General features: G+C 41.7%; 2 protein-coding genes across 8 annotated transcripts; one reads left to right on the top strand and one right to left on the bottom strand.

Moving 5' to 3' along the window:
• On the top strand, positions 1 to 16,021 carry HIRIP3 (HIRA interacting protein 3). Its single transcript, XM_058181720.1, has 7 exons — positions 1 to 191; positions 2,906 to 3,026; positions 3,127 to 3,283; positions 7,144 to 9,098; positions 11,569 to 11,743; positions 12,428 to 12,526; positions 15,255 to 16,021. The coding sequence occupies exons 1-7, from the start codon at positions 112 to 114 to the stop codon at positions 15,398 to 15,400; spliced, it is 2,733 nt and encodes a 910-aa protein (XP_058037703.1). The 5' UTR covers positions 1 to 111; the 3' UTR covers positions 15,401 to 16,021.
• On the bottom strand, positions 12,535 to 25,908 carry LOC131197536 (dual specificity protein phosphatase 14-like). Of its 7 annotated transcripts, none has more exons than XM_058181723.1 (4): positions 25,190 to 25,345; positions 23,306 to 23,480; positions 21,787 to 21,867; positions 16,164 to 20,922 (listed from the first exon to the last, which is right to left on the bottom strand). In XM_058181723.1, exon 4 carries the CDS (start codon positions 20,915 to 20,917, stop codon positions 20,276 to 20,278), a length of 642 nt encoding a protein of 213 aa, XP_058037706.1. In that variant the 5' UTR covers positions 20,918 to 20,922; positions 21,787 to 21,867; positions 23,306 to 23,480; positions 25,190 to 25,345; the 3' UTR covers positions 16,164 to 20,275. The 7 variants fall into 7 exon arrangements, 5 of the variants coding, with proteins under 5 accessions (XP_058037706.1, XP_058037705.1, XP_058037704.1 ...); XM_058181722.1 differs by adding an exon at positions 21,370 to 21,433 and having other exon boundaries at positions 21,787 to 23,480; XR_009154977.1 differs by lacking the exon at positions 16,164 to 20,922 and adding an exon at positions 21,419 to 21,433 and having other exon boundaries at positions 21,787 to 21,903; positions 25,190 to 25,908.
• Positions 25,909 to 26,428: the final 520 nt, after the last annotated feature.

The raw sequence follows: 26,428 nt of genomic DNA on the forward strand, positions 1-26,428 counted from the left end.
TGCCGTTGTCGGCTTCGCCTCCTTAGGCGCCGTTGGGATTACAATTGTTATGAGACGTTGCCGAGGGGAGGGCTGCTACGTTGGGCGGGAGCTGCCATTTGGCGGGAAAGGATGGCAGGAGGCGCTGCTGGACAGTGGCAAAAGATGCGGGATTTTGTCTCCAGCCTATTCCAGGGAAGCCCCGATCTCAGGTGCGGCTCAGTCTCCGGGTTGTCCTTGGGGACAAAGGGAGGGAACTGAAGCATCCTTAGCCGAGATGGATGATTACAGTGCAGAATGCAATACCTCCAGGACCGTTTGCCCCTGCAGGCTTGCCCGCAAGCCCATCATTTCCCTGACGGCTGGGAATTATGGGTGATGTAGCGTCCCGCATGGCTGGAGGATGCCGACTAAAAGGAAGTACGGTAGTGTTTGGAGCTCGGGGAGGGGAGGCGATTTTTTCGGGTCTCGACCCTACCACCCTAAAGCCAATGGGGGTGGGGGTGGTCTATAATTAAGGCACCAGGCTTGAAAGCAGGAGATCCCGAGTTCAAATCCTGCCTTAGGCTTTTTTTTACACCAGTCACTCACTCACTCTCCCCAATCCACTTCGCAGGTTATTGTTGTGAGGGAAATGGGAGGAAGAACTTCGTGTGGGATATATTTGCCTCCTTGAGCTGCTTGTAAAAATAATAATAAAGGGATACAAAATAAATAAAATAAAATAAAATAACCTTTTGGCAAATAGTGATGGAAGATGAGTATCACCTTGGCATAACAATTAAAAAGCAGCGTGCTGGTAGAAAAAAGACCTAAATTGGAAGATATTGACTGAGCATAACCTCCTGGATGGAAATTGTGATTCTCTCTCAGCATGTTTTTCTGGATAATTTACAAAAAGAGAATCGAAGAAATTACATCTCTGAAGATGTTAAATAGCAGATGTAGGAGATTCTGGTTAAAAAATCCTGGATTTAGATGACAGATTTGGATGTGGCTCATATTGTAGCCTATAGATATTCTGAACTCAGTCTCCCCCTATCCAATATTATGGACAACTGGATAAAGCAATATCTGGAGGATCACAGATTCCCCATCCTTGCTCTTCTTCATACATACAATAGTGGCTAAAATTTTGGAAACCTTTTGGGGAAAGTGTATTTTTGAGGTTTGATGGCTAATAACAACCCCCCCCCTTTTTTTTTTTTGAGTAGCACCATAAAATTATATATCAATGGAAAGATAATTTAATCAAGAATGTAATGCAACAAGGTTTGTTCAATTATCTGTATTCTATGAAAAGTTATAACCAAATAACCAGAAAAAGGAAGCACAATTTGCTTAGGTTGATATCAGGTAGCTTTCCTTCATCTGATTGTAGCCAGTGAGCATAACTGTTTAGAACAGCGGTCATCAACTGGTGGTCAATGGACCACTGGTGGTCCACGAGAAAATTGTGGTGGTCCCCAGAAAAATTATTTGCATTTTTTTATATTGCACTAAATCAGGGATCCTCAAACTATGGCCCCTGGACCGGATATGTGCAATGAACATTTGTGTTGCTGCAGAGAGTCTTCCCCTTTGGGGTCTTTTTGTGTGGGTTGGGGAGGGGAGAAATTCGAACTTGGGGTCTGCTTCAGCCTCTTGGTGTGGAGCTTTGGCGAAGGCTGGAGGGAAGTGCTGCTGGTGGCAAAGAGCCAGAGAACCTTATTCCAGTGGGACTGCATCATGGCCTGGAACTGGCTGACCATCTCAGCCTGCTGAGCCTCCAGGCGTGGTACCTGGCCTTGCACTCCTGCAGGTCTTGCCTCTGCTTGTAAAGCCTCTGCTCGTAAACCTCAGTGAGGTGCTTCTGCTGAGCCTCCTTGGTCAGATCCAATTTGAACTGAGCCAGCTGTTTTGCCGATTCTTTTTCGTGGTGGCTGCTCAGGTAGGCAGGGGAGAAGTGGGTAGGAGGGGAAGGGCAAGTAGAGGACATCAAGGTGCCCCTCAATGTGAGTGCCATCAAGTTGGTCGCGCCCACCCAATCACATGACCACCTAGCCACACCCACCCAGCTGGTCATTAAGCAGATCATATTAGTGGTCCACGGGATTTAAAATTATGAATTTAGGGGTCCCTGAGGTCCGAAAGGTTGGGGACCCCTGGTTTAGAGAGCCAATCAGGTGTCATCTTGTTTTGGTAATGAGTCAATCAGATAACAGGAGGAGTCAGTTATTGATGTCCTGTATTGAAGCTGATAGGAGGACATTTGTCAGTGTCTTATGTGATTGCTATCAAGTTGGTTGGGTTTTTTTGTGTTCTTTCATTTAGTGAACTTGTAAAACGTAATAAAATTAAAGTAATAATGCAAAGAGTTGACTAGTCGCCCAGAAAGTGATGCAAAATAATATTAAGTGACCAAGGCTACAGTTATAAAGAAAGTAGAAGAAAAATTGGTGGAAACTTAACCAAAGGTGGCATTTCTAAGTTTTTGAAGAGGTATAAGGAGACTCAGCCACTACAAAGCCAGGAAAAGGTGCACAATAGTAAGTGATGATAGAAGAATTAACAGACTCTGACAGAAGAAAATCATCTGGGTGTATACAAGATGAAATGGCGTAATGCAATGTGAAGTTGAGTGCAAGGACTGTTTGACGCAAACTGCAGGAATTTGGCCTAAAATCTAGAATTTCATGAAAAAAGACACTTTTATCTCTCAAATAAAGGTTGAAAGCCATTACATTCTTGATTAAATTATCTTTCCATTGATATATAATTTTATGGTACTACTCCAAAAGAAGTGGTGTTATTAGCCATCAAACCTCAAAAATATACTTTTCCCAAAAGGTTTCCACAATTTTGGCCACTACTGTACCATATAAAGGCATATTGCGTGGTTGCTTAGCAGATACTGTCTGACGTTATAACTCATGGTCTGTTGCAGCATCCTCACTCATGCCATCATTCGGAAGAAGTATCTTGACCATGTTGGGCTGGAGAATCTATCCAAACAGGAGAAGGAGCAGCTCAAACAACTGGTAGAGGAAGAACTGGTCCAGATGAAGGTGCTGATTTTAGGAGGGGAGAAAATATACATGTTATGTCTTGGTAAAGAATGAAATTGATCCATATGTTTATAACTTTCTTTAATGTTATGCATCATAGATTGATCAATTCCCAAGCAATGTAGAATTGAGGACTGAAACCCAGGATTCCTTCAAATCTGGAGACTGCAAAAGACCCCTTCATATTTCCCATAGTTTGGAGGATGAGATTAAAAATGAACAGGAGCAGAAAAGGCAAAAGATTGAAAAGAAGTTAGGTAATTGTATTTTTATGTGATGGTGCTTAGCATGTATTATCCAATATATCACTGTTTTTTGAACTGGTAGAAGCTAAATATAAACTAAGGTTTACAGTTATTTTCAAATTTTGGTAAATGTCCATGAAAACTGGTTTTCCTGTCTTTTTCTGCAGCTGTAAAGAAATTTATGATATGTGGTATAAAGAAAAGAAACAGAAGGATAACAGGCAGCAGGGACTTCCCCATGAGGAAGGACCAAAGCAGTTGATGGTTTGATTTCTTATACTGAAGTAAAATGAAGAAAAACACCAGAGATATATGGTATCATGCATGGTGTGGGGCATGCAGATATTGTTTATTCCTCCTTCACCTAGAGTTCAGGTTATCCACTAAAATTCAGTCAAGGGGAATCTAGGTCCAATAAAAACTGTATTGAATAATTAATTTACTACTATCAGAGATGGTGATGACCCTCAATTTAGATGATTTTTTTTTATTGAAAAAGTTTTACAAAAAAAATTACCACTTAATTCCCCCCCATCCCCCCCCATCCTCTTCCCTCTCACTTTCCCCTCCCCTCCACCCTTCCCCCCACCCCCCTCAGGACTTCCCAGAGCAGAATACAAGTTATTGCATCCATCAATCATAAACTAAATTACACAAATAAACCATAATCCATAATCTCTCCTCTCCCTTTGAAACCTTAACTCCCCTTTCCCTTTTTAACAAGTACATTAATACAATGCAATTCTTACAATCACTCTTAAACTATTTAACATTTCAATCTAAAATTTGATTTAAATGTAATCAGTCCAATTTTCCATTCCATTTGTATATCTTTCTTGTAGATTCTTTGAGTACATTAAAATTTCTGTTTTCTTTCTTAAGTCCATTAAAATTAGTCCAATCAGCAGTGCTGCATCTTCCAATATATCAATAACAAAAGTCCAACTACCAATATTAAATTTAAAGTCAATTTAATCCTTGTTATTCTTCAAAATAATGTCTTACGTAATCCACCAAATTTATAATTCTGTCACGCTTATTAACAAATAATATCATTTTTCAATCCTTATTACTCCATCTCTTATTCTATTTTTATCATTACCTTATTTAACCCCAAATCAAACACTGGAGACGTCATTTCCTTCCTTCCTTCTTAGCTCGTTCCAACCCCCCCAAAAAAAATATTTATATAAAATAACTGGGGAGTTAAAAATTGATACTTGCAACTGCCAGTACTCCTGATTTTGCTCTGTCTGCTTATTAATCCATTCCAAGTTTAAAATTGGTAGCAGCTGTGGACACGGCATTTTGCTCTGCTTTCTGCAGAGGTGTCCTGGATCCAGAGCTTCCCCAAGCTTGGGAGGGAGCCCTCGCCCTCAAGCCTCCAGTATCATTCCTGAGGCTTTCCGGGGGGCTCTATCTCAGCTCGGTTGCTCACCTCCCTCTTCGCCCGGGGCGGCAGGGGGAGGTTTCCGAGTCGCCAGACAGCTGATTTGCACTGTCTGAGCGGCTCTACAGATCGCAGGGCTGGCGGTCTAAAAAAGACCGCCATCAACGACGCGGCACCACAGGAAGTCCCAATTTAGATAATTTTAATGGAGAAATAGATTCATAGAGAATGAGACTATTAGCTTTGGGAACTCTATGATACTTACTGCATTACCACCAGCATGCAAAATTCTGACTGCTGGTAAGTAGCAATAGACCAGCCTTACGTGCTTTTCTAAAGACTCATTGACTAGTGTATAGCCCTAGATTGGATTATTATCAAGTATTCATTGCATATATAGCCTGTTTGAGCTCTTAACAGCCCAGGTGCCATAAATGGAGAGCTTTTCTAATTTTATCCCCACAATATAACCCCTGTAAGGTGGGTTGGACTGAGAGAAGATCTTTTATTAAATCAGAAACTGGTTTTTCATAATTTCCCTGAAAATTGCCTGCCCTCTATGAGAGTTAATCTCCTTTGAGGATCACGCCATAATTGTGCCTTGATGACAGTGTGCAACAGATAGAAAAGTGAGTGAATTAAGTATATATGCGCCAAATCCTTCACATCATGTGAGGGCAAAGGGGTCTGTTTTCTGTTTGGGTTTTGTTCGTTTTTTGCTCTTTATTTATGCAGAATATTTCTGCCTTGAATGCAGAATTGCCAGAGAGATGCAAGTGGACTAAATTTCATCCTGCAATGCTGAACTATCTTCATTTGCATTTGGAATCAATATAATACCATCCACTTAACTGTTTTATCATCCTTCTCCATCTGCTCCTAGTGAGCCTCTGGCCATACTTCAATTCAGCAAATGTCAGACTGCATTGAACCCAAAGATGGGCCACCTGTTGTCCTTCAAATGTGTTGGACCAACAATCCTATAAGCCTTGAACTTTGATTATGCTTTCTGGAATTTAAAGAAAATCTGGAGGGGATAAATATCCTACTCTTCGCTGGCTGAGCCTTGCATTCCAGGAGTTCACTTCAATATACCCCAAAGCACCTGACTGGGAAGGGCTGGTGATTGGATGATGGAGTGGTTGCTGGAGCCAGATCATAGCCATTGCTTTCTTCCACCTTTCTCATAAATTGTTGTCTCTGCTTTTGTGTTATCCATGTTGCTATTCTTTTATTGAATCCATTGCACTCTTTCATTTTTTTAACCTCCTGCTTTTATTTATTTTATTTTATTTATTTATTTATTTTGTCACAACAATATATGTAGGTATCATACAAAAAAGATTATATAGTATATAAACACATATATGAGTAAATATAAAGAGGTATAAGCATATATATATATATATATATATATATATATATATATATATATATATATATATATATATATATATATATATATATATATATATATATAGGAAGAAGAAAAGAAAAACAATAGGACAGGAACGGTAGGCACGTTTTTCCAATCCCTCTTTGTTCTTAGAAGTTTTTTGTACATGCTTTTCAATTTTAAGAGTAAAACAGAAATGGTTTGGAAAAAATTAAAGGGAAAAATAGCCTAATGAAAACTAGGCACTAGTTGTTATAGGTAGGTAAATAAGTGACCAAGCATAATGATAAGAAAGAGCGTTGTGCAGGCCATATATTTAACTTGAAGCTGAACTTCCAAAATTGAAGATATATTCCTATCAACCAACAACTTATTTGCCACAAGTAACCCAACAGATTCATAAGGATATGCAACTTTTTCAGCCTTAGCTGGAATTCCAAGGACTGAATATAAAAAGTAGGCCAATCTAGGATAAAAAGAGGGGAGGGTATTTTGTTATATTATTTATTGGTATCCTGCCTTTATTATTTTTACAAATAGTACAGTAAACATATATAACCTCTTTCTCCCCCCTATTTTCCCCATAATAACAACCCTGTGAAGTGAGTTGCACTGAGAGAAAGTAGCTGGCCCAGAGTCACTCAGCTGGCTTTCAAATTAAGGCAGGACTAGAACTCTCAGATCTTGTGATTGGCCCAAAGTCACCCAGCCAGCTTTCAAGGCTAAGGTAGGACCTGAGCTCATGGTTTCCACTTTCTAGCCTAGTGCCTTAACCACTAGATCAGGGGTAGGGATCTATGGCCCTTTTGTGACTTGCGTTCCTGAATTCTTGGAGTTGAAGTCCACAAGTCATAAAGGGGTCATAGTTCCCCACCTTTGCACTAGACCAAACTAGTACTCAAAATTGGGACAATTGAGAGAAAAAAGAACTTATTCTCATGTTCTCAATATCCTTATCTGTCACATTAAAATGGCAACTTTGGGGGCTCTCCAGGTGCTGCACCCAAAGCTTTGAGATTCAGGACTTCTGGTTGGGCTCTTCAACTTTAAAATAACACTTGTCATTTTTTTTCTTTTGCCTCTCAGAAGTCAGTTCTGATGAAAAGGATTCTGGGATTGATTCCAAGAAGAGGAAGTCTTCTTGGATCCACCACGAGAGTCCAAAACTTCTCAGGATGTTCTCGGATTCTTCTGATCAAGGAGACTCCGGAGCTGGAAATCACAGTGCTGAGTCTGAAAGCGATGAGGAAACTACAAGGAGCAGAAGAAAACCATCCCTTCAGGAGGCAAGAGGGCGAGGCAGGAAATCAACAAAGGGCCAGGGGATCAGGGGCTCACAGAAAAGGGGGGTGAGTGAATCTGAGGAGACCACCACCAACACGGGACAGAGTGACCTTGAAGAAGAGGTCAAAGAACACAGGAAGATCACAAAAGGGAACAGCTTGAAGCAAAGAGACTTCAAGAAAAAGGTGGACAAAGTGTCTAAAGCTACTGATCCCAAAGGCAAAGCAAAAAACAGGATGATGAATAAGCAAAGAGAGGAAAGGAGCCTATCAGAGGGAGGAACTGATCTGTTAGTGGTAGAAGAAATATCTGGGGGGGAAAGAGAATGGAGTGAGAATGAAGAGAGGAAGTCATTCAGTACTAATAAAGCACAGCAGAGGATGGGGCCTGGAACCCAGAAGGGTTCGAAGGGGAATGAGAGTGAGAATGCCTCAAGAAGTGGTTCTGATAAAAAATATAATTTGCAGAAGAAAATGGCAGACAGCCAATGCAGAAGGAAGACTAGAGTTATAGAGGATTTGGGGAGCAGTTCTGAGGATTCTGAAGGTCAACTTCCAATGAGGAAAGAGGGAGCAAAGAAGGCCAGGAGAGAAAGAGGGAGCCAGCAGACTGGAAATCACTCCAAACCCAAGAGGCAGCCTAAAGAGAGAGGGGGAAGGGAGAACTTGCGCAGGAAGAAACTGGAGGAAGTGAAGATGACACAAAGGATTCAGGAGTCCACCGGTGAAGAATCTGAAAGTGAGTCAGGGGAGAATAAGAGCACAGAGGCAGAAAAGAAATGGGCGCAGGATCCCGCTAGCAGTGAAGGGGGACCGCAAAGAGAGACGAATCAAGGCCAGCCGATGAAGGAGGCTCTATTAAGTCCCCCGTCAGAAAGTGAGTCAGTTGAAAGCGAGGATGGCGATCCAAGGAGGACACTGGGAAAGGAGAGTAAGGATATCTTTGGGTCTGACTCAAGTCAAGAGGAGGAGAAGTTGAAGAAGAGAGGAGCTCAAAGAGAGACGAATCAAGGCCAGCCAATGAAGGAGGCTCTGATAAGTCCCTCGTCAGAAAGTGAGTCAGTTGAAAGCGAGGATGGCGATCCAAGAAGGACACTGGGAAAGGAGAGCAAGGATATCTTTGGGTCTGACTCAAGTCAAGAGGAGGAGAAGTTGAAGAAGAGAGGAGTGCAAAGAGAGACAAATCAAGACCAGCCAATGAAGGAGGCTCTGATAAGTCCCCCGTCAGAAAGTGAGTCAGATGAAAGCGAGGATGGCGATCCAAGGAGGACACTGGGAAAGAAGAGTAAAGATATCTTTGGGTCTGATTCAAGTCAAGGGGAGGAGAAGTTGAAGAACAGAGGAGCTCAAAGAGAGACGAATCAAGGCCAACTGATGAAGGAGGCTCTGATAAGGCCTCCGTCAGAAAGCGAGTCAGATGAAAGCGAGGATGGAGATCCAAAGAAAACACTGGGAAAGGAGAGCAAGGATATCTTTGGGTCTGACTCAAGTCAAGGGGAGGAGAAGTTGAAGAACAGAGGAGCTCAGAAGTCACAGAGAAAGAGCATCGGTAAAGAAATCTCCGTGCTTGGTTCTGAGGATCTGGGAAGTGAGTTTAAGGGAAAGAAAAAAGTCCAAAACCAGCAGCAGAGAAGAATGAAAAAGCTCCAAGGGAGGAGTGCTACCAAGGAGAAACAAGGGGAGGAATCCAGACAGGAAGAGGACTCCAGCTCAGAAGAGGATGAGCCCACTATTTCTCAACAACAACATCTTGGAAAGGTAAGGGAAATCCACGCTCCAGGACTTAAAAAAATATGTGTTTTGTTACTTACAGCCATTCATTTAGTGACCATTTGAAATTACAGAGGCACTGAAAAAAGTGACATAACCAGTCCTCGCAGTTACAACCGTTGCAGCATCCCCAAAGTCATGTAAACAAAATTAGGGCATTTGGTATCTGCTTTGTGTTTACAATGGTTGCAACGTCCCGTGGTCATCAGGTTGCCATTTGCAAATTTCTGAGGGGATTTTAGACAAGAAAGGTCAATGGGGGAAGCCAGATTCATATAACAACCGTGTTCACATAACAACTGAACTAGGGGTGAAATCTAATTTTTTTTTTTGCTACCGGTTCAGGGCTTGGTGGGCATGTGACAGGGTGGGTGTGGCCAATTTGTAAAATGTGGTAAAATTTGCTTAGCGACCAAAATTTGGGGCACAATTGTCATAAGCTTCTTTCTTTCTTTCTTTCTTTCTTTCTTTCTTTCCTTTCTTTCTTTATCTTGTCTCTGTCCCCCTTCCTCTTTCTCTCTGTCTCTCACTCTCTCTCACACACGCAAACAAACAAACACACACACACACATACACATAACCAGATCTGGGCACATAAATAGAGCCCTTCCCGGAGAGTATTCCTACCAGGACGCTCCTGGCAGTAGCAACAGTGGCAGCGGAAGCGGCAGCAGAGCTTGCCTGGGCTCTCCTGCCATCCTGGAACTGTGCTGTGCCGGGGAATTTTCCCATGTGGATGCTCCCGGAAGCCATGGCGGTGGCAGCCGCGGCACAGAGCTTGCCTGGGCTCCCCCGCCATCCTGGAACTGCGCTGCGCCAGGGAGTTTTCCTGTGGTGCCAATGGCAGCAGCGGCAGAGTACACCCTGACCTTCAGGGTCCCAATGGTGGGTGGCCCGGCACAGAAGCGGTGCGTTCTCCATCATGGGCTGGATGTGGGGGGGGGGCAAGTGGGCTGCAGTGGCCAGCCAGAGATTGCTAGTTCTCTGAACGAGCCCCAATCTCCGTTACCTACTTGTCCGTTCCGGTAGCATTTCACCCCTGAACTGAACAGTGGTAAAATCTTGCTGGTTCTGTCTGGCTAGCAGCAGCACAAGGTTCCGCCCACCTGCCCAGATGTTGATACTTCCTGATTTTCAACCCCCTGCACATGGACATGATGATGACATGTTTAGCAATGGAAATTCTGGTCCCTGTTATGGTTTTAAATCAAGGATTATCTATACAAGTTACCCATTTTTCACACTTACGACCACTGCAGCAACCCCATAGTCACATGATAAAAATTCAGAGGTTTGGCAACTCATATTTATGATGGTTGCAGTGTCCCAGGATCATGCGATCACCTTTTGTAACCTGACAAAGTCAATAGGGAAGACTTAACAAGTGTGTTACTAACTTAACAACTGCAGTGAGTCACTTAACAACTGTGGCAAGAAAGATCGTAAAGTGGGACAAAACTCAGTTAATGAGTGTCTCACTTAGCAACAGAAGTTTTCGGCTCAGTTGTGTTCATAAGTGGAGAGCTACCTTTACCACAAAGTTTGTATTGTGTAGCAATTCCAAACATTTCAGACAACACAGTCCATATCGCTGAGTCAAATTGGCCTGGCTGCTGAGTACTTGAGGGCCTGTTGCTACTTGATGAGGTTTCTCATTAGTATCCCATTTTCTGTTTCAATTTGCTCTGCAACACAACTGAGAGTAAAAGAAGACTGGGGAATCTCTTTGCACTAAAGACCATGTTAGCCAGGCCATTTCTCGTCAAGCCATTCACACACGTTCTGATATCCTCTTAAACAAGTTGTGCAAACTGGTCTTTACTGCTGGGAGAGAGAAAAAAATCCCATACCAAACTTGGTACAGTCCCACTCAATCTGGGCCCTATCATATGTATGCAATGTCCGGTTCCAGAATTCTAAGAAAGTTTGCTGAATGGCTGCTTCCTGGTAGGGAATTCTCCAATTGTAGTTGCAGCACGTCTCCAGGCTTCCCCAGTGACTTTGCTTGTCAGAAGGTTGCAAAAGGTGATCTCATGACTCCCCGGGACACTGCAGCTGTTATAAATACATGCCAGTTGTCAAGCACCCAAGTTTTGATCACATGACCATGGGGATGTACAATGGTCATAAGTGTGAGAAATGTTCATAAGTCACTTTTCCCCCCGTACTTTTGTAACTTAAGCCACAATACGAATCGTTGTAAGTCAAGGACTACCTGTACAGCAGTGTTTTGCAACCTTGACAATTTTAAGATGGGTGAACCTACAATTTCCCAGCTAGCAGAGCTGGCTGGGGAATTCTGGGAGTTGAAGTCTGTCCATCTTAAAGCTGCCGAGGTTGCGAAATAACGCAGAATTGCTTTAAAAAATAAAGATTCCCCTTCTCTGATATGTTCAAGATTGTTCATGGAAAGCTTATTGTGAGCTTGGTTGTTAACACATCTTCTCATCTGCTGTAGGATAAAAAGCATCATTCTGGAAAGAACGAGGAACATCCCTCCATCCAACGTCTGAAACGCTATATCCGGGAATGTGGTGTGCGTCAGAATTACAAAAAGCTCCTGGCAGGTTGTCACTCTCGCAAAGCTCAGATAAAGGTTCTCAAAGAAGAGCTGGATAGTCTTGGCATAAAAGGTTAGTTAATGACAGTTGATATAAGACGTAGCCAGGCACCAAGTTAGAACCTGGGAGACGAGTTCTAGTCCCACTTTAGACATGAAAGCTAGCCAGGTGACTTTGGACCAATCACCAGGAGATAATGGGTTCTAGTCCCACCTTAGGCGTGAAAGCCGGTTGGGTAATTTTGGACCAATCACAATGGATTCTATTCTTGCCTTAGGCATGAAAGTCAGCTGGGTGACTGAGCTAGTCACTGACTCTCAGACAACTCACCTCACAGGTTTGTTGCGGAGGGGAAATACAGTAGGAGGATAAAAGAGTATGAGGTATGTTTGCTGCCTTGAATTATTTATAAAAATAGTAAAGGTGGAATAAAATAAATAACATAATTCAACCGTTACTATTAGGCTGAGCTATGTGAATTTCTTTGTGGGGAGCTGCATCAGAAAAGGTACTAGAATCACAGATGGCTAAGCCATTGTTTCTTTTAATCTTGGCTTCTGGAATAGGCTACAGCTCACTGAGTTGCCATGGCACACTAAGCGATAAATGCATAAATGAAAGCCTCACTGGGTGGCTAACAAAATAGACTGAACTGTTATCAAAGAAATTATATTTGTGCTAAGGCAATCTGGGTTTGAATTGAAATGTAGGTTTTTCAAATTACATGTTAAAGCACCCCAACCGATCTTTCCTCAGGAACTCCAACTCTAGCCAAGTGTAAAGCACTAAAGCAGAAGCGGGAAGAAGCAGCCGAAGTAGCTTCTCTTGATATCAACAATATTATTGCTACAGAAGGTAAAGTGGCTATGGAGGGGAGGAGCTGGCTAGTATAAAAGTCCAGGTGCTTCATTAGGATGCTGGAATCTTTCTGGGAAACTAAGTTTGGGTAGATACCCTCCCACAAGATGACAGCCCAGAGAAATGACAAATAATACAATTTCACGCACCATCCAAATGCATTGATTGGGTTCTGTTTTCATGCAGAAGTCAGGGTGTTTCTTTTGTTCTTTTTTCCCCCCCAATTTCTGAACTCCAAAGGTGCAAATCATCCCATTTTTGAATAATTACGCTGTTATTGAGACCCTGCTTTGTTTAATGAAAGATTCCCTTTTATTAAACCTCTCTCAGAGAAAATTGGAGAGGAGATCGAAAGAGCATAAGAAGTTAAGCGGGGTCTATAGGTAGTCCTCAACTTACAATAGTTCATTTAGTGACCGTTCAAAGTTAGAAGGGCACTGAAAAATGTAACTTGTGACTTTTTAGCATCCCCATGATCATGGGATCAAAATTCAGATGCTTGGCAACTGATTCATACTTATGACCGTTGCTGTTTCCCAAAGCCATCATGTCCTCATTGTTTGCAACCTTTTGAGAAGGAAAATCAGCAGAGAAGCCAGATTCACTTAACAACCATGTTACCAACTTATCAATTGCAGTGATACACTTAACAACTGTGGCAAGAAAGCTTCTAAAATGGGGAAAAAATTCACTTAACAAATGTCTCACTTAACAGAAATTTTGGCTCAGTTGTGGTTGTAAGTCGAGGACTACTGTGTTTTCCCCAAAATAAAGTTGGGTCTTATATTAATTTTTGCTCCAAAAGACACATTAGAGCTTATTTTCTGGTTAGGCCTTATTTGGGGGGAAATGTACTAAACGCCTCTGTCTGCTGGGGCTTATTTTTGGGGTAGGGCTTATATTACAAGTATCCTGAAAAATCATGCTAGGCCTTATTTTCCGGTTGGGTCTTATTTTGGGGGTAACAGGGTACCTATATGTACAAGTAGCCCCAGATTTATGACCACAATTGGGATCTTCCACTGCTAAGTAAGATAGTTGATAAGTGAGTCACATCTGATTTTACAATGCTTTTTGCCTCAGTTGTTGAGTGAATCATTGCATTGTTAAGTGAATCAGGCTTTCCCCCATTGATTTTGTCAGAAGCCACCTGAAAAGTTCGCAAATGGTGGTCATGTGACCCTGAGATTCTGCAATTGCGGAGATGCTGTAATGTTCATAAGTGCAGGGATGGGTCATAAGTCACTTTTTTCAGTGCCATTGTTACTTTGAATAGTCATTAAATGACTAAATGGACTGACAGTTCAGGTTTTTTTTGGCACTAATGATACAACAGCATTTTCCATTAGAGGTCATCCTTGACTTAACATCATTCATTTAGACAGGAGTCTCCAAACTTGGCAAGTTTAAGCCTGGCGGACTTCAACTCTGCCAGGCTTAAACTTGCCAAGGTTGGAGACCCCTGTGTGTAGGGACTAAAATTATAACAGCACTGAAGAAAGTGAATTATAACCGGTTTTTTATACGTATGACCGAGGCAGCATCCCCACGGTCACGTAATCAAAATTCAGATGCTTGGCAACTGACTCATATTTATGACTGTTGCAGTGTCCTGGGGTCATGTGATCACCTCTTGCAACCTTCTGGCAAGCAGTCAAATGAGGAAGCCAAATTCACTTAACAGCCATGTTACTAACTCGACAGCTGTAGTGAATCACTTAGCCCCTGGGACAAGAAAGGTCGTAAAATGGGCAAAGGTCACTTAACAACTGTCTTGCTTAGCAACAGCAATTTTGGTCATCAGTCGAGGGCTAGCTGTGCCTCAGAAAGCAGCTGGCCATCTTAAAGGGAGATGGCCTGCAGCTTTCTTCCTCTGGGCCTTCTTACCATCCCTCAGGCTCCAGGCAACAGGCTCATTCGACTACATGAGAGGAGGCTGATTCTGCCTGGGTGCAGAGCATGAGCGAACTTTGAATTGAGGCCTTTCACATTGGGAGAGAGTGATAGAATGTAGTCCAGATGCCCGGGAGGGAGGGAGGGAGGGGAGTGCAAAAGATGAACAAAAGACAGAAGTGTTTATATATGTGTGTGGGAGAAAGAGGGTGAAGACAATAATATGGACAGTCCTTGGTTTACAACCGCAGTTGAGCTCAAAATTTCCATTATTAAGCAAGGCATTATTGAGTTGGGCCTGATTTTACAACTTTTTTCCCCCAGTGGTAAAATGAATTCTTGTAGTTAGGTGAATCATGGTGTCATAAAGCAAATCTGGCTTCCCCTATTGACTTTATTTGTCAGAAGCCGGCTGGAAGGGTGATCACATGGCCATGGAATATTGCAACTGTCATAAGTACATGCCAGTTGCCAAGGGCCCAAATTTTGATCATGTGACCCACAGATGTGCTGCAGCAGATGTAAGTGTGAAAACTGGTCATGTCACTTTTTTCTGTGCCGTAACTTGGAACGGCCATTAAATAAATTGTTTTAAATTGACGACTACCTGTATGTGCTTCGTGGTGCAAGTAGCCTGCTTTAGATTGGCAAGATTCCTCTATAGGGGTGAGAAGCAATAAAAGAAACTGCTTAGAAGAACCTCAATCTGTCTTTCATGGCCTTTGGAGCTTGAGGGAGAGTGAGTGAGTTTAATTCTATTGCAGTTTCCATGCAATAGAGACAATGTCCTAGCACATCTAGAAAACTTTCCCCTTCTCTTCTCTCCACGCAGGCCGTCCAAAGCGTCGCAAAGTCTGGAGCCTTTACAATAAGCCCCAGGAGTCACCCAGTTCACCAGAGGAGTCGATCGTTCGCCATCACATAACAGACTGGTCCCAGCTTCGAGGAGTGATCAGTTCAGATGGGGAAAGCAGTTGACTCTGTGGTGGAAGAGAGTCCGACATTCATTGATTTCATTGATCTTTGGGAAGGAAAAAAGGGGTTTAATTAATCAAACAGCCACAAGGGAACCTCTTTTATGCTTAATCTTTTTTCCCCCTTCTTCTGCTCAGAATGCAAAGAAAATAAATTTCTGATACGTTATCCTTACTTTTTATTATCATTATTGCATTTTCCCTGAGCAAAGGAAGAACAGAAATACCTCAGCTGAAAGCAAATTTTCTGAAAATGGATACAGAAGGAAATCTGGGTGGTTCTTTTTTCTCCTTTTAACAAGTTTTGTCAACATTGCCATTACATCGTTTTTGAACTTACATTGTGACCACTTTCCTCAAGTGTAGACATTCCTCAGCGGGAATATAAAAAGCTGTGGTTTGAATTGGGACTTGTTTCATTTTCATTCCATGTAAAAACGTAGAGTATCACTTCCTTAATACATTTATAAGGCATTCCCATTTTCTGAAGATTAAATCTTTTTCTGGGCTAGATTTCATGTGCCTATTGTTATGTGATCTGAGTCACTATCTCTAAATGTGACTTTTTTAACATTTTATGAAAACAAAGGTTTATATTTGTTAAATAAAATATGTTTTGGACTAATTCAGAGTAGGTATTTTCACCTGCATGTACTAACTTCCAAATTTTTTACACAAACAACAAAAATGATTAGGCAACTGGAAACTAAAACATACAATGAACGGTTAAGGGAAATGGGTATTTCTAGTCTAATGAAGAGAAGGACTAGGGGTGACATGATGGCTGTATATAAGTTCTTGAGGGGCTGTCACAAAGAAGAATGGGCCGGCCTCCAAAATATCTGAGGACAGGACAAGAAGTAACAGGTGGAAACTTATCAAAAAGGATCCAATCTGGAACTAAGGAAAAATTTCCTGTCAGTGAAAACAGCTTACCTACAGAAGTTGTGGATGTTCCATTTCTGGAGGTTTTCAAGAAGAAATTGTCTGGAATGGTATAGGACCTCCTGTTCGAGCAGGGGGTTGGACTAGAAGACCTTTAAGATCTCTTCCAACTCTTATTCTATATTCTGTTTGCTGATTAATTCAGCATCATTTCCTTTATAATGAGCAAATTATCTCTCTGGAATGGCTGCCTTGCTATAGTTTTATTTTAAATAGATTCAGTTGCTAAGTCTAATGCAGCAGGCTGTCTAACCTGGGAAATGGAACTTTCATGGTCTTCTCAGTAACAGCCATTTTCAGAGTTGCAATAGAACATCACTAAACATGATCAGAGGCAACTGGATGGGATAGTATGGGATTAGCATACTGGCTGGGGAATTCTGGGAACTGAGTCCACACATCTTAATGGTCCCAACTTTGAAAAAGTTGGCATACAGGAAAATGGCTGCCACTTCGTCAGTGTTTTCATGCATGTTACATCTCTACAGGGCTCTGGCTGGAACTATATAGACCTTGCTAATTCAGATTCTGCTTAACAGTCTCAATATTTAGAGAGGAAGAAGAGTATGGCAATTCTTAACCAATTTCAATTAGGTCTGAAAGATAGTGTGTACAGGTAGTCCTCGACTTATGCCCGCAACTGGAACCAGAATTTCCATTGCTAGGCAAGGTAGTTACTAAGTGAGTTGAACCTAATTTTACAACTTTTTTTTTGCCATGAATCACTGCAATTGTTAAGCAAATCTCTATTCCTCATTCAAAGAATACTGGTGATCCAGTGTAGGAATGTATTCTGACTACCCACAATCGGGAAGAGATAACTGAAGTGATCAAGGATTAAATCTGGAACTTACTGCACAAGCAGCTTATCTCCCTTGAGCTGTACTTTAAATCTTTCTATATATCCTATATAAATGTTTTAAATAATAAAATAATACACCCACCGTAAAACTGGCAATAATGCTGCAAGAAGCTGCTGGTTCTCTCTTTTTTTTTATTTATATATAGACCTTTTTGTCACTGAAGTCAAAAGACATCAGAACTTTTATATCAACAGCTCTTTTCTATGTACAATGTATACAGAGACCTTAGATCAACGTTTCCCAACCATGGCAACTTGAAGATGTGTGGACTTCAAATCCCAAAATTCTGGGAATTGAAGTTCATACATCTTCAAGTGGCCAAGGCTAAGAAGCAGAGCCTTAGATAACTTATTATATACACACACATTTGCCATTTGAAAGGAAGACCAGCTTGTGTGAAAAACCCTGGAGCAAATTCTTTCTTGGAGTCTCTTGAAGTTCTACTTGTGGATCCAACCCAAAAGTTACTTTGCAAGGAAGGTATACTCTGAACACCTGCACAATTCTTAGATTTGCTAATGCCATATTCAGTCTTAAAAGGGTTTTAAAACTACCCATTCAGACATGAACATTTTGGAAGATAAAAAGGTAATCTCTTTCGAGTTGAGCTTGTCTTCTGGTGACTTCCTCGACATGTCTTAAGACACCACTAATGGTTTCTATCCAAATATTACAAAGATCTGACCCTGTTTAGTCTTTAAACTCTGATAAAATGAAGCAAATACTATGAGAGGGAGGGAGGTAGATTGAGTTTTGGGGAGATTTACGTTTCCTTCTGATAGGGAGGTGGATCACTTCTAATCATGGTTTCAGTCCCAAACCCTTCTGTTAATACCACTGCTTGAACAACTAAAAATATATATAGGGGGAAATGAAAATTTTAACTTTATGCAAAACGGTGTGCATTTATATGCCATTGTCCTTCACTAGACAAATTTGCAGGCACTAATAATTATGGTGCAGGAAGTGCTAGAACAGTGTACAAACAAAAAGTTAAAATAATCCACCTGAGTTTTCTTCCTCACAAAAAGTCACCCCTGTATTATCATATATCATATCCCTGTCCCCATGAAAAATGAGACATTTTTCATGGCAGATATACAAGCTGTTACATATCCATTAAAAAGTAAGATCTATAAGAAAGACAACTTTGCTTCCAAAAAATGTACTATCCTTTCAGATTCTTTATTGTAAATATGGGAAGTGACTATTTTCTATCTACATAAATGAAATAGGTTTCTGAATTGCTTGCTTAGATGGCCTATACCAATGTTTCTCAATCTCAGTGAAATTGTGGACTTCAACTTCCATATAAAACTTAAGATACTGTTTTGTGAAAAGCCCCGTTAGCAATTGTATTGAAAAGTCAATACAATCAAGATGGGGGATGAACTATATTCTTTGTTCTGGACAGAGAAATACAGTTATGAAATGTTGCTAAGCCATTCCTTTTATAAGCATAGACCCACTTGTTGGTTATAGAGTTGACTATGCTTATGTGATGTTTATACAAAAACACATCTGGGCCTTTTCCATTTAGGCTGACATCCAAAATTTGTCCCTAATAGACAGCTGTCTTTAAACATGGTTCTTCCTCTCGGTATGCTGGAATGACAACAACTGATCAAGGCCATACTGACTATAAAAGTTGGAAGTTACCATTTCAACATATTTAAAGGGAATCCGATTCATTCTTTCACCATTTTTATTATATCTTCCTATAATTATTATGGATGTATTGTTCAAACACATGCTTTAATAATTTAAACCATTTTGATATGCTGAGCGGTTTGGACACCCCACCTCCTATTTGATATCCTCTACTACACTAGTATTTCTCAACCTTGGCAGGCTTAAGATGTGTGGACTTCAACTCCCAGAGTTCCCCAACCAGCCATACTGGATGAGGAATTCTGGGAATTGAAGTCAACATATCTTAAACCTGCCAAGGTTGAGAAACACTGTAATACACTTAGACCTCACTTGATATTCGCTCAACTCTGGATACACCTTCCAATTTTATACCTTTGTATTAGAAAGGCTTCACTTAGGAATCCTCTTTGTTATAAAATACTACAAATCACACAATCAAAACTAAAGGACTGCTTGCTCATACCAAATTGTGACTCTACTAATTGTTCACTGTGCAGCTTTAAACATTTTTGAAGTTGCACTTCTCACCTGACTGTGAAAGTGTTAACTTTCAAGATCTTCTTTTTCTCTCTTTTTTAAGGTGCAGTGTGTTGAGAAAGCTTTCCTGGTACATACTCTTGAATCTTAACAAGGGGTATGAAGAAGGCTTGACAGGCGTTTTGTTCTTCAACTCCTTTCTAATTACATCTCTACCCTGTTTGAGTGTAACCTGAGCCAATGTTAAAAAATTCCTATCTTCCCCACAAGTAGAATACCATGGCCAAGTTGCAACCTGCTTAGTGAATGTCTGTATGAAATAACATTCCCTTGTAGAGTTGGCATCTTATGCCTATTGTTTATAGTTGTGCTATCTCAGCTTCTTGGCTACTGCTGTTTAGAGTGTATGTGCATTCCTCAAAATCCTGACTCTTTGGATGAATCATTGTTTTATTTCACATCACCTTAGGGCTTGATTCTTCAGAAAGTGTACTGTGCTTATTCAAATTAAAGCAAACCCAAGGAAGGATTTCTGAAACTCTTGAAGCAGAAGAGGGAAGAAAAGGGAAGGATATGTCTCCTTATTATGCAAAGATTAATTTATAAAGACCTTGGAGTCTCTGCGTTAGATAGTAATCTTTACTGCCTATATGTTTGTGTTTAACCATTCTCCTCTCAGACTGTAAGCAAGATACAGGTTCTTAGCAATGTTTGATAGGATGATAACGAACAGCATTGTCTATCACACTGAAAAGTTCAAGCAACTCATGTCTTTTCCATGATCTACTATACTCATATTGCAAGTCTTAGAAAAAGACTACCATTAACAGAATTTCTTATTAAGATCCACCACACTGAACAATCCTGTTAAAACATCCTAACACGGTGGAACTTTTTCATTCTAAGTCAAGGTGGCCCACAGCCCATTTCAATGATAGTCTTTATCTCAAATTCCACAAGGGGACCAGCCCACGGGTCTCCTTTTCATAGACATCTGGGACCAACCCAATGGGTGAAGGCACCATCTTGACGGTATTCTTCCCAAACAGCTTGCGTTCATATTCAATCAGCTGTCTCCAGAAACCTACGTTGGGCCTTACAACCGGTCGCCTGCTCTTCACCCACTCGTGAGCATCCAAGAGGCTCAACCGATGATATTTCATTAGGTAAGCAATACAGAGGGAGGCAGACCGGCTGACACCTGCCACGCAGTGGACTAGAGTTCTTCCGTTCTTCTTCCCTGTCTGGTGTATCCTATCAGCCACGGAGTCAAAGTACAAAGATAATGGAGCATGGGGGAGGTCCGGAACAGGCACCTTCACATAGTCAATATCTGGCCAGTTGGCGTTGGGGATTTCCATGGTAGCGTTTACCACACAGGTCACTGCCCGGGAGTACACCATGTGTCTATTCGATGCAGCATTGCCAGAGCAGAGATAGAGACAAGGAGAGATTTGAGCAATGCCTCCTAAGACTGACAATGTGTTCCCAGCAGCAGGAGTTGGCTTCGCCACCGAAGTGGGCGGAGAACGGCGAAAGAACCCATGGTTCCGGAAATTCATGGTGGATGGTTCAGCATACATAACAGCTAAGGGGTGGGGTAAGGGAGTGAGAGAGAGTAAGAGAGAAAAGAAGCAAAGTCTTAAGAATTGGTACACTTTTCATAATCAAAGGTTAATATTCTGATTTCTCATGTTTTAAACTTGACCTGCCCCACAAATGCAAAACTTTAACTCTCTTTTTTATTCTAACAAATTGTTTTGCTGTTATTTTTCATAAGACCTGCAGAGATACGGGATAAGGCAGGGGAGAGAGTTAGAAATAGATTTTGGAGCCAACAAAACCAATGGATGAATCAGCTGCAGTCAGCAAATGATATGTTGAAGCAGGACAAAACTGGCAGTGGAACAGAAGGAACGGAGGGAGAAAGAACAGGCAGGAATAAGTACACGAAGGCCTAAAATAAGAGTGGTCAACCCACAAACATCAGCAAGTTCTACTTCTCCGCAAAGCTAAATAGTTCTCCATATCTTACCTCAATCATTCCTCTGGAGCTCTCCAGAAGCTGCTGACATCCAGAGGGGACCCCGCTTCTTAGGCTAGACAGGGAGGGGAGGGGAGGGGGAGGAAGGAACTAGAAACTATGATGCTGCAGGAATAATGCGCAGGAGGGGGGGGATGATGGAGATGATGGGAAAATGGAGGAATGGGGGAGGGAGCAGACAGCCTCTTAAAGGGGCAGTGGACTCTATACTATCCTTAGGATTCGCCCCAGCTTGGACTGTTAATGCGCATTTCTCAGCCACCTCTCTCACTCCTCCCTCTTTCACCACCACAGCCATGGGCTCAAAAATCAGGGTGGAGAAAGTTCTGATGCTAAATTGTGACTCATATTCCCTCAAGATTGGTGCAAAGGAAGAGAGGTAGTTTTGGCACCAGAGATTCTCCTCACCTTTTATCAGAAGAAAAGTCCAGTTTGCATTCACTGTTCCCCATAGGTTTTGCTTCTCTGCCCCAGTTGTCGATTGAAGATCTAAATTAAAAATAAAAACAAAAACCCCTTCCTTTCCTAAAAGGAAGATCGGGTTTTCTACTGCTATCTGGTGTGCTTGTGGGATATAGATGAATGTCCCAAGGTCTTTGAGGATAGGATTGTAGGTTTAAGAATATGATACTATTTATGAGTTCTTTACATAAGAGTAGGCTCTAGTGCAGCAAGCCAATTTGTCCTCCCATTTACATTGAAACCTATAACTTGTACCATAAACCTCACAGCCCAAATTTTTAAAAAATAGTCTCCCCTTTTCAATTCAGGTATGCTTGCATTTTGGGTAGAATAAGGTGACCTAATAAATATGCTGCTTCTAAAATGTTCACTTCCAATCTTATTTGTTTTCCTTATCTAGTTTTGCCTCCTAGCTTCATCTGCAGAGACTCTTTGGATATTCTGATTTCAGCTGCCAGCTACTTTATTCCTTCGTTTTCCATTTCCCTCAAAATCTCCCAGTTTCAAACTTTCTTCCCCAAAGATACATCTAGGATGCTGAATTATCTAGTTTGCAAACTTTAAAAGATGCAGACCGTACTCACTTGTATATACATACTTGAGTTTAACCCCTGAATTATACATGATTTCTCTAACATATAGCTATCCCTGCAATGCTGGCAAACAATAAACATTATAAGAAATAAAACAAAATAAATGTTAGCTTGCCCAATGTCAACTGCCCATCTCTTTCAGATTTGTGCTCTAGATGCTAGTTTGAAAACACAACCTCACCTCAACAGAGTCTTGCCAAAATCCATCTTCTTTGTTTACCACAACTTTTTGAGCAGTCATTACAACTCCATTTTGACTTTTGCCCAGTCACAAGTCCCCTTCCATTCCTCTCAAAGGGTACGGATCTTTGTATCTGGCTTCAGTTCTGAGCTCTCTTTAATAGCCCTTAAATAATGCTTCAGCTCCAATTCTCATTCCTTCAGAAGTCATCTAGTCAAGATTTAATTGAGTTGTGCTGCTGTCGTGCTGTCTCCAACAGCAACTGAGCAATTCTCTGCTCATATTTTGTACAGTACGTGGCTACAAGTCTTGTAAAGGCATGGTAGCTATTATAGTTGGGTCACAATTTAAAACAAGTTGATCAGTTAATCACAACATGTTTATTAAATTTATATGATGTACCCATTTATGTAAATATATATATATATGATGGCATGCACCCTTCTTAGCCTCTCCCAGCATTTGGGGGCAGCTCACTCTCTCACACACACCCCAATTCCTTCATTGGATGTTCTTCAGTCTCAAAGGCCACCCCACTCCCAAATATTCAATTCCTCATCCCTCCTTATATCCCCTTCTCCTCCCCAAGGCTCCACCTTAGAAGTAATTATTTCTGAATTTACAAAAAAAAACAGCAACTCCAGTTAATCCTCAATGCCCAGTTTTGCAGGAGAAAGATGAAAAACATTACCAGTCAGTGCTGTTTTTCAACGGAGACTTTCAGGACAGTTCCCCCAACTCTTCTGGGCCAAGAAATCTGCTCTCTTCCTCGGGGAAGAAGGCTGAGGATTTCTCCGTTTCCAGATGGGTTTGCCTTTTCTTCCTCCTCTCCTCTTTCCAAATAGACCACTCTGTACAAGCAGCGTCTGTACAATTTACATTAATCAATATAATAAATCTATTTTCTTCTGGCCTCCCCGCCCAGCTTCTCTCCTTCCCGCACGATTTCTCCAGCCTTCCTCTTTTCTGGGTGGGGAACTGGAGTTTCCTTCCCTGATTCCCCCCCACCCGAGCCTTGCCTATATACCACCCCTGCTGCCCCCCTCCTCGGCTGGACCACTCGAGCGTTGGAGGCAACAAAGGGTTGCCATGGCGACGGGATGCGGAGGAGGCTGCTGTCGTCAGCGCCCGTGACACAAGCCAGAGCTCGCGGAGGAGGAGGAGGAGGAGGAGGAGGCGACTTTGCAGGCGGGACTGAAAAAAGCCCACGGATTTCCCCCTCCCTCCTCGGCTTCCGGCCCAGATTCTCCGCCTCCCCCGGCCGCAAAAAAGGGAGCGTGAGCTGCAGGCACGACTGCTGCAAAAGAAAAACACGAACGAACGAAAAAAGGAAAATAGCCCAAACATAGGAGGAAAAAAAACCTGGGTTTTAATCTGGAGCATCAGAAAATATCTGAAACATTAGAGGAACGGGAGAGGGGGAATCTCCCATCCAGCCATCTGCAATGCATTTTCTGTTTTGTACGACGTAGGGTAGTCTAGTCTGCATAGGGGCTTTCCCCAGACCGCAGTCCTACTGCAGCTCTCCTGCGCAAGCATCCCCTGGCAGGATGGACAACACTGAATTGATCCTTAGCTTTGCAGCACCAACCACGTTTTAGGCCAGCACATGATGCGAATCCCCCAAAGTAAAGAAACCACGTCTGTCCCTCATCCCAGGAGGCAGGTTGTCATCTGAATGTAATTTCTGTGTGATCTCCTTTGGGAGCACCTCTCAAACACACACACACCCAAAGGTTCTCTTTTGCTTCCCTGCACTGGCAGTGATCACCTACCCACCTCTCCCTTCTTGATCCCACACATCTCACACCAAGAAAGTGTAAGTTAGTAGTTATGCCTCATCCTAAATAAAGGCACAGGATTGCAGCCCTTGAAGCAGTGTTTTTCAGCCTTGCCAGCTTGAAAATGTATGGACTTCAACTCCCAGAATCCTTGATTGGGGAATCTACAAATTGCTAAGTTGAAAAACACTGCCTGAAGGATAGCGAACCAATCTAACACCCAACACTATCCAAAAGGCCCTTCCCAACACTCACTTTCCGCTGAGTTGTTTTTCAGCCCCCATGCAATGGGAGTGAAAAGCTAGCAAGTCTAGAATGTAGGACTCAAAATGAAAACTGATTCTGGATAAATGTGGATATTATTTCTAAATAATAATCACTGGAAAGGAAATCACAGGGTTGCAAGCTACAGTGAGAAGTAAGCTTTGCTAGGGAATTCTGGGAATTGAAGTCCACATATCCTCAAGCTGCCAAGATTGAAAAACACTGCCATATGTACTATACTATAAATAAGATATGACCTAGAGCATGCTCTGGAATTCTAGGAGTTTGGCCATCTTAAATTGCCATATCCGAGAAACATAATTATCTACAGGAATCGTAAGAACTACCCATTTTTAAAAAGATACTAAACAGTGTATACAGAGTTTAAAGCAACAAAGACTGAGGAGGGGAATTCAGTAGTTCTGAGCCCTAAAGTTTATCTTATCACAAGCCATAAATTCCTCTTTTTTCTTTTTTTGCAAGAAAAAGATGACAGTTTAATTGAACCTCTATGATTAGAGGCAGCTTACCAGACAGCTTACTGTTCCATTTGTACCTTGCTGGTGGGCTTGGAGGAGGCAAATATCGCGCTGTCTTTACAGGAAACAGGAAGCTAGACCTCAGTTTATCAACTAGTTCTTGTGTGGATTTCTTGTTTACGGTCTGCTAGGTTTCTGTCTCTAAGCTCCACCTTCTCTGAGCAAACTTTGTAATTACTGTGTAAACACCCTTAAACTCCAAAAGCAACTGCAGTTGAACTATTCTGATTGCAACTCTATCAATAAATAGAAATACTATATGGTAAAACTGCAGCCAGAAAGCTTGCCTGCATTTTTGTTTTCCTTTCAAAAATCTTAAAATTTGCCTGATGAGTTTTCATGAGTACAATGTTACTCATGTTAGTAATTAAGATGAGCTTTGCTTATTATGATAAGCATGACTGAGTATAGCACCTCTTTCCTCCCACTTTCTTACATGGAGAAAATTTTACCATATTTTACAGATCATAGATCCCCTCCCCTAAAAATATTTGAGATTTATTTGGATAAACCGGCCCGTGCGCTCTCACAGGGAGGGACTCCTCAGGGTGCCGTCGGCCAGGCAGTGCCGACTGGCGACGCCCAGGGGAAGGGCCTTTTCTGTGGGGGCTCCCACCCTCTGGAACGAGCTTCCCCCAGGACTTCGTCAACTTCCTGACCTTCGGACCTTCCGCCGCGAGCTCAAGACACATCTATTTATTTGCGCAGGACTGGACTAGATTTTTTTAAATTTTTAAAATTTTAAATGTCTAAATTTTAGATTTGGTTTTAAATTGGGTTTTATTGTTTATATGTCTATTTTAAATTTTGGCCTATATAATAAGTTTTTTAGATGAATGTTTTACTTTGTATATTTATGTGTTTTTATATGGCTGTACACCGCCCTGAGTCCCTAGGGAGATAGGGCGGTATAAAAGTACGAATAAATAAATAAATAAATAAACTGCCTCCTTGCAAATAATTTGTAAAACACTGGCATGAGAAAGATTCAAAATTTGCTGGACTAGAACTAAGTAAATTGATTCTCTGTAGGGGCAAAGAATTACCATAATTATTTAATGCAATGTGTGATCTAGAGTACCAGTCCTGTATTTCAGAGAATAAAATGAAAAGTATTAAAATGTAGACTCACAAGGATAGGATCAATAGTGGGATTCAAATCCCGGCACTACCGGTTTGCTATTGGTAGTGTGCGGGCACTCGCACACATTTTGTGAGCGCACAGCACTT

Source organism: Ahaetulla prasina, chromosome 4, assembly GCF_028640845.1.
Source record: "Ahaetulla prasina isolate Xishuangbanna chromosome 4, ASM2864084v1, whole genome shotgun sequence".
Taxonomy (NCBI): domain Eukaryota; kingdom Metazoa; phylum Chordata; class Lepidosauria; order Squamata; family Colubridae; genus Ahaetulla; species Ahaetulla prasina.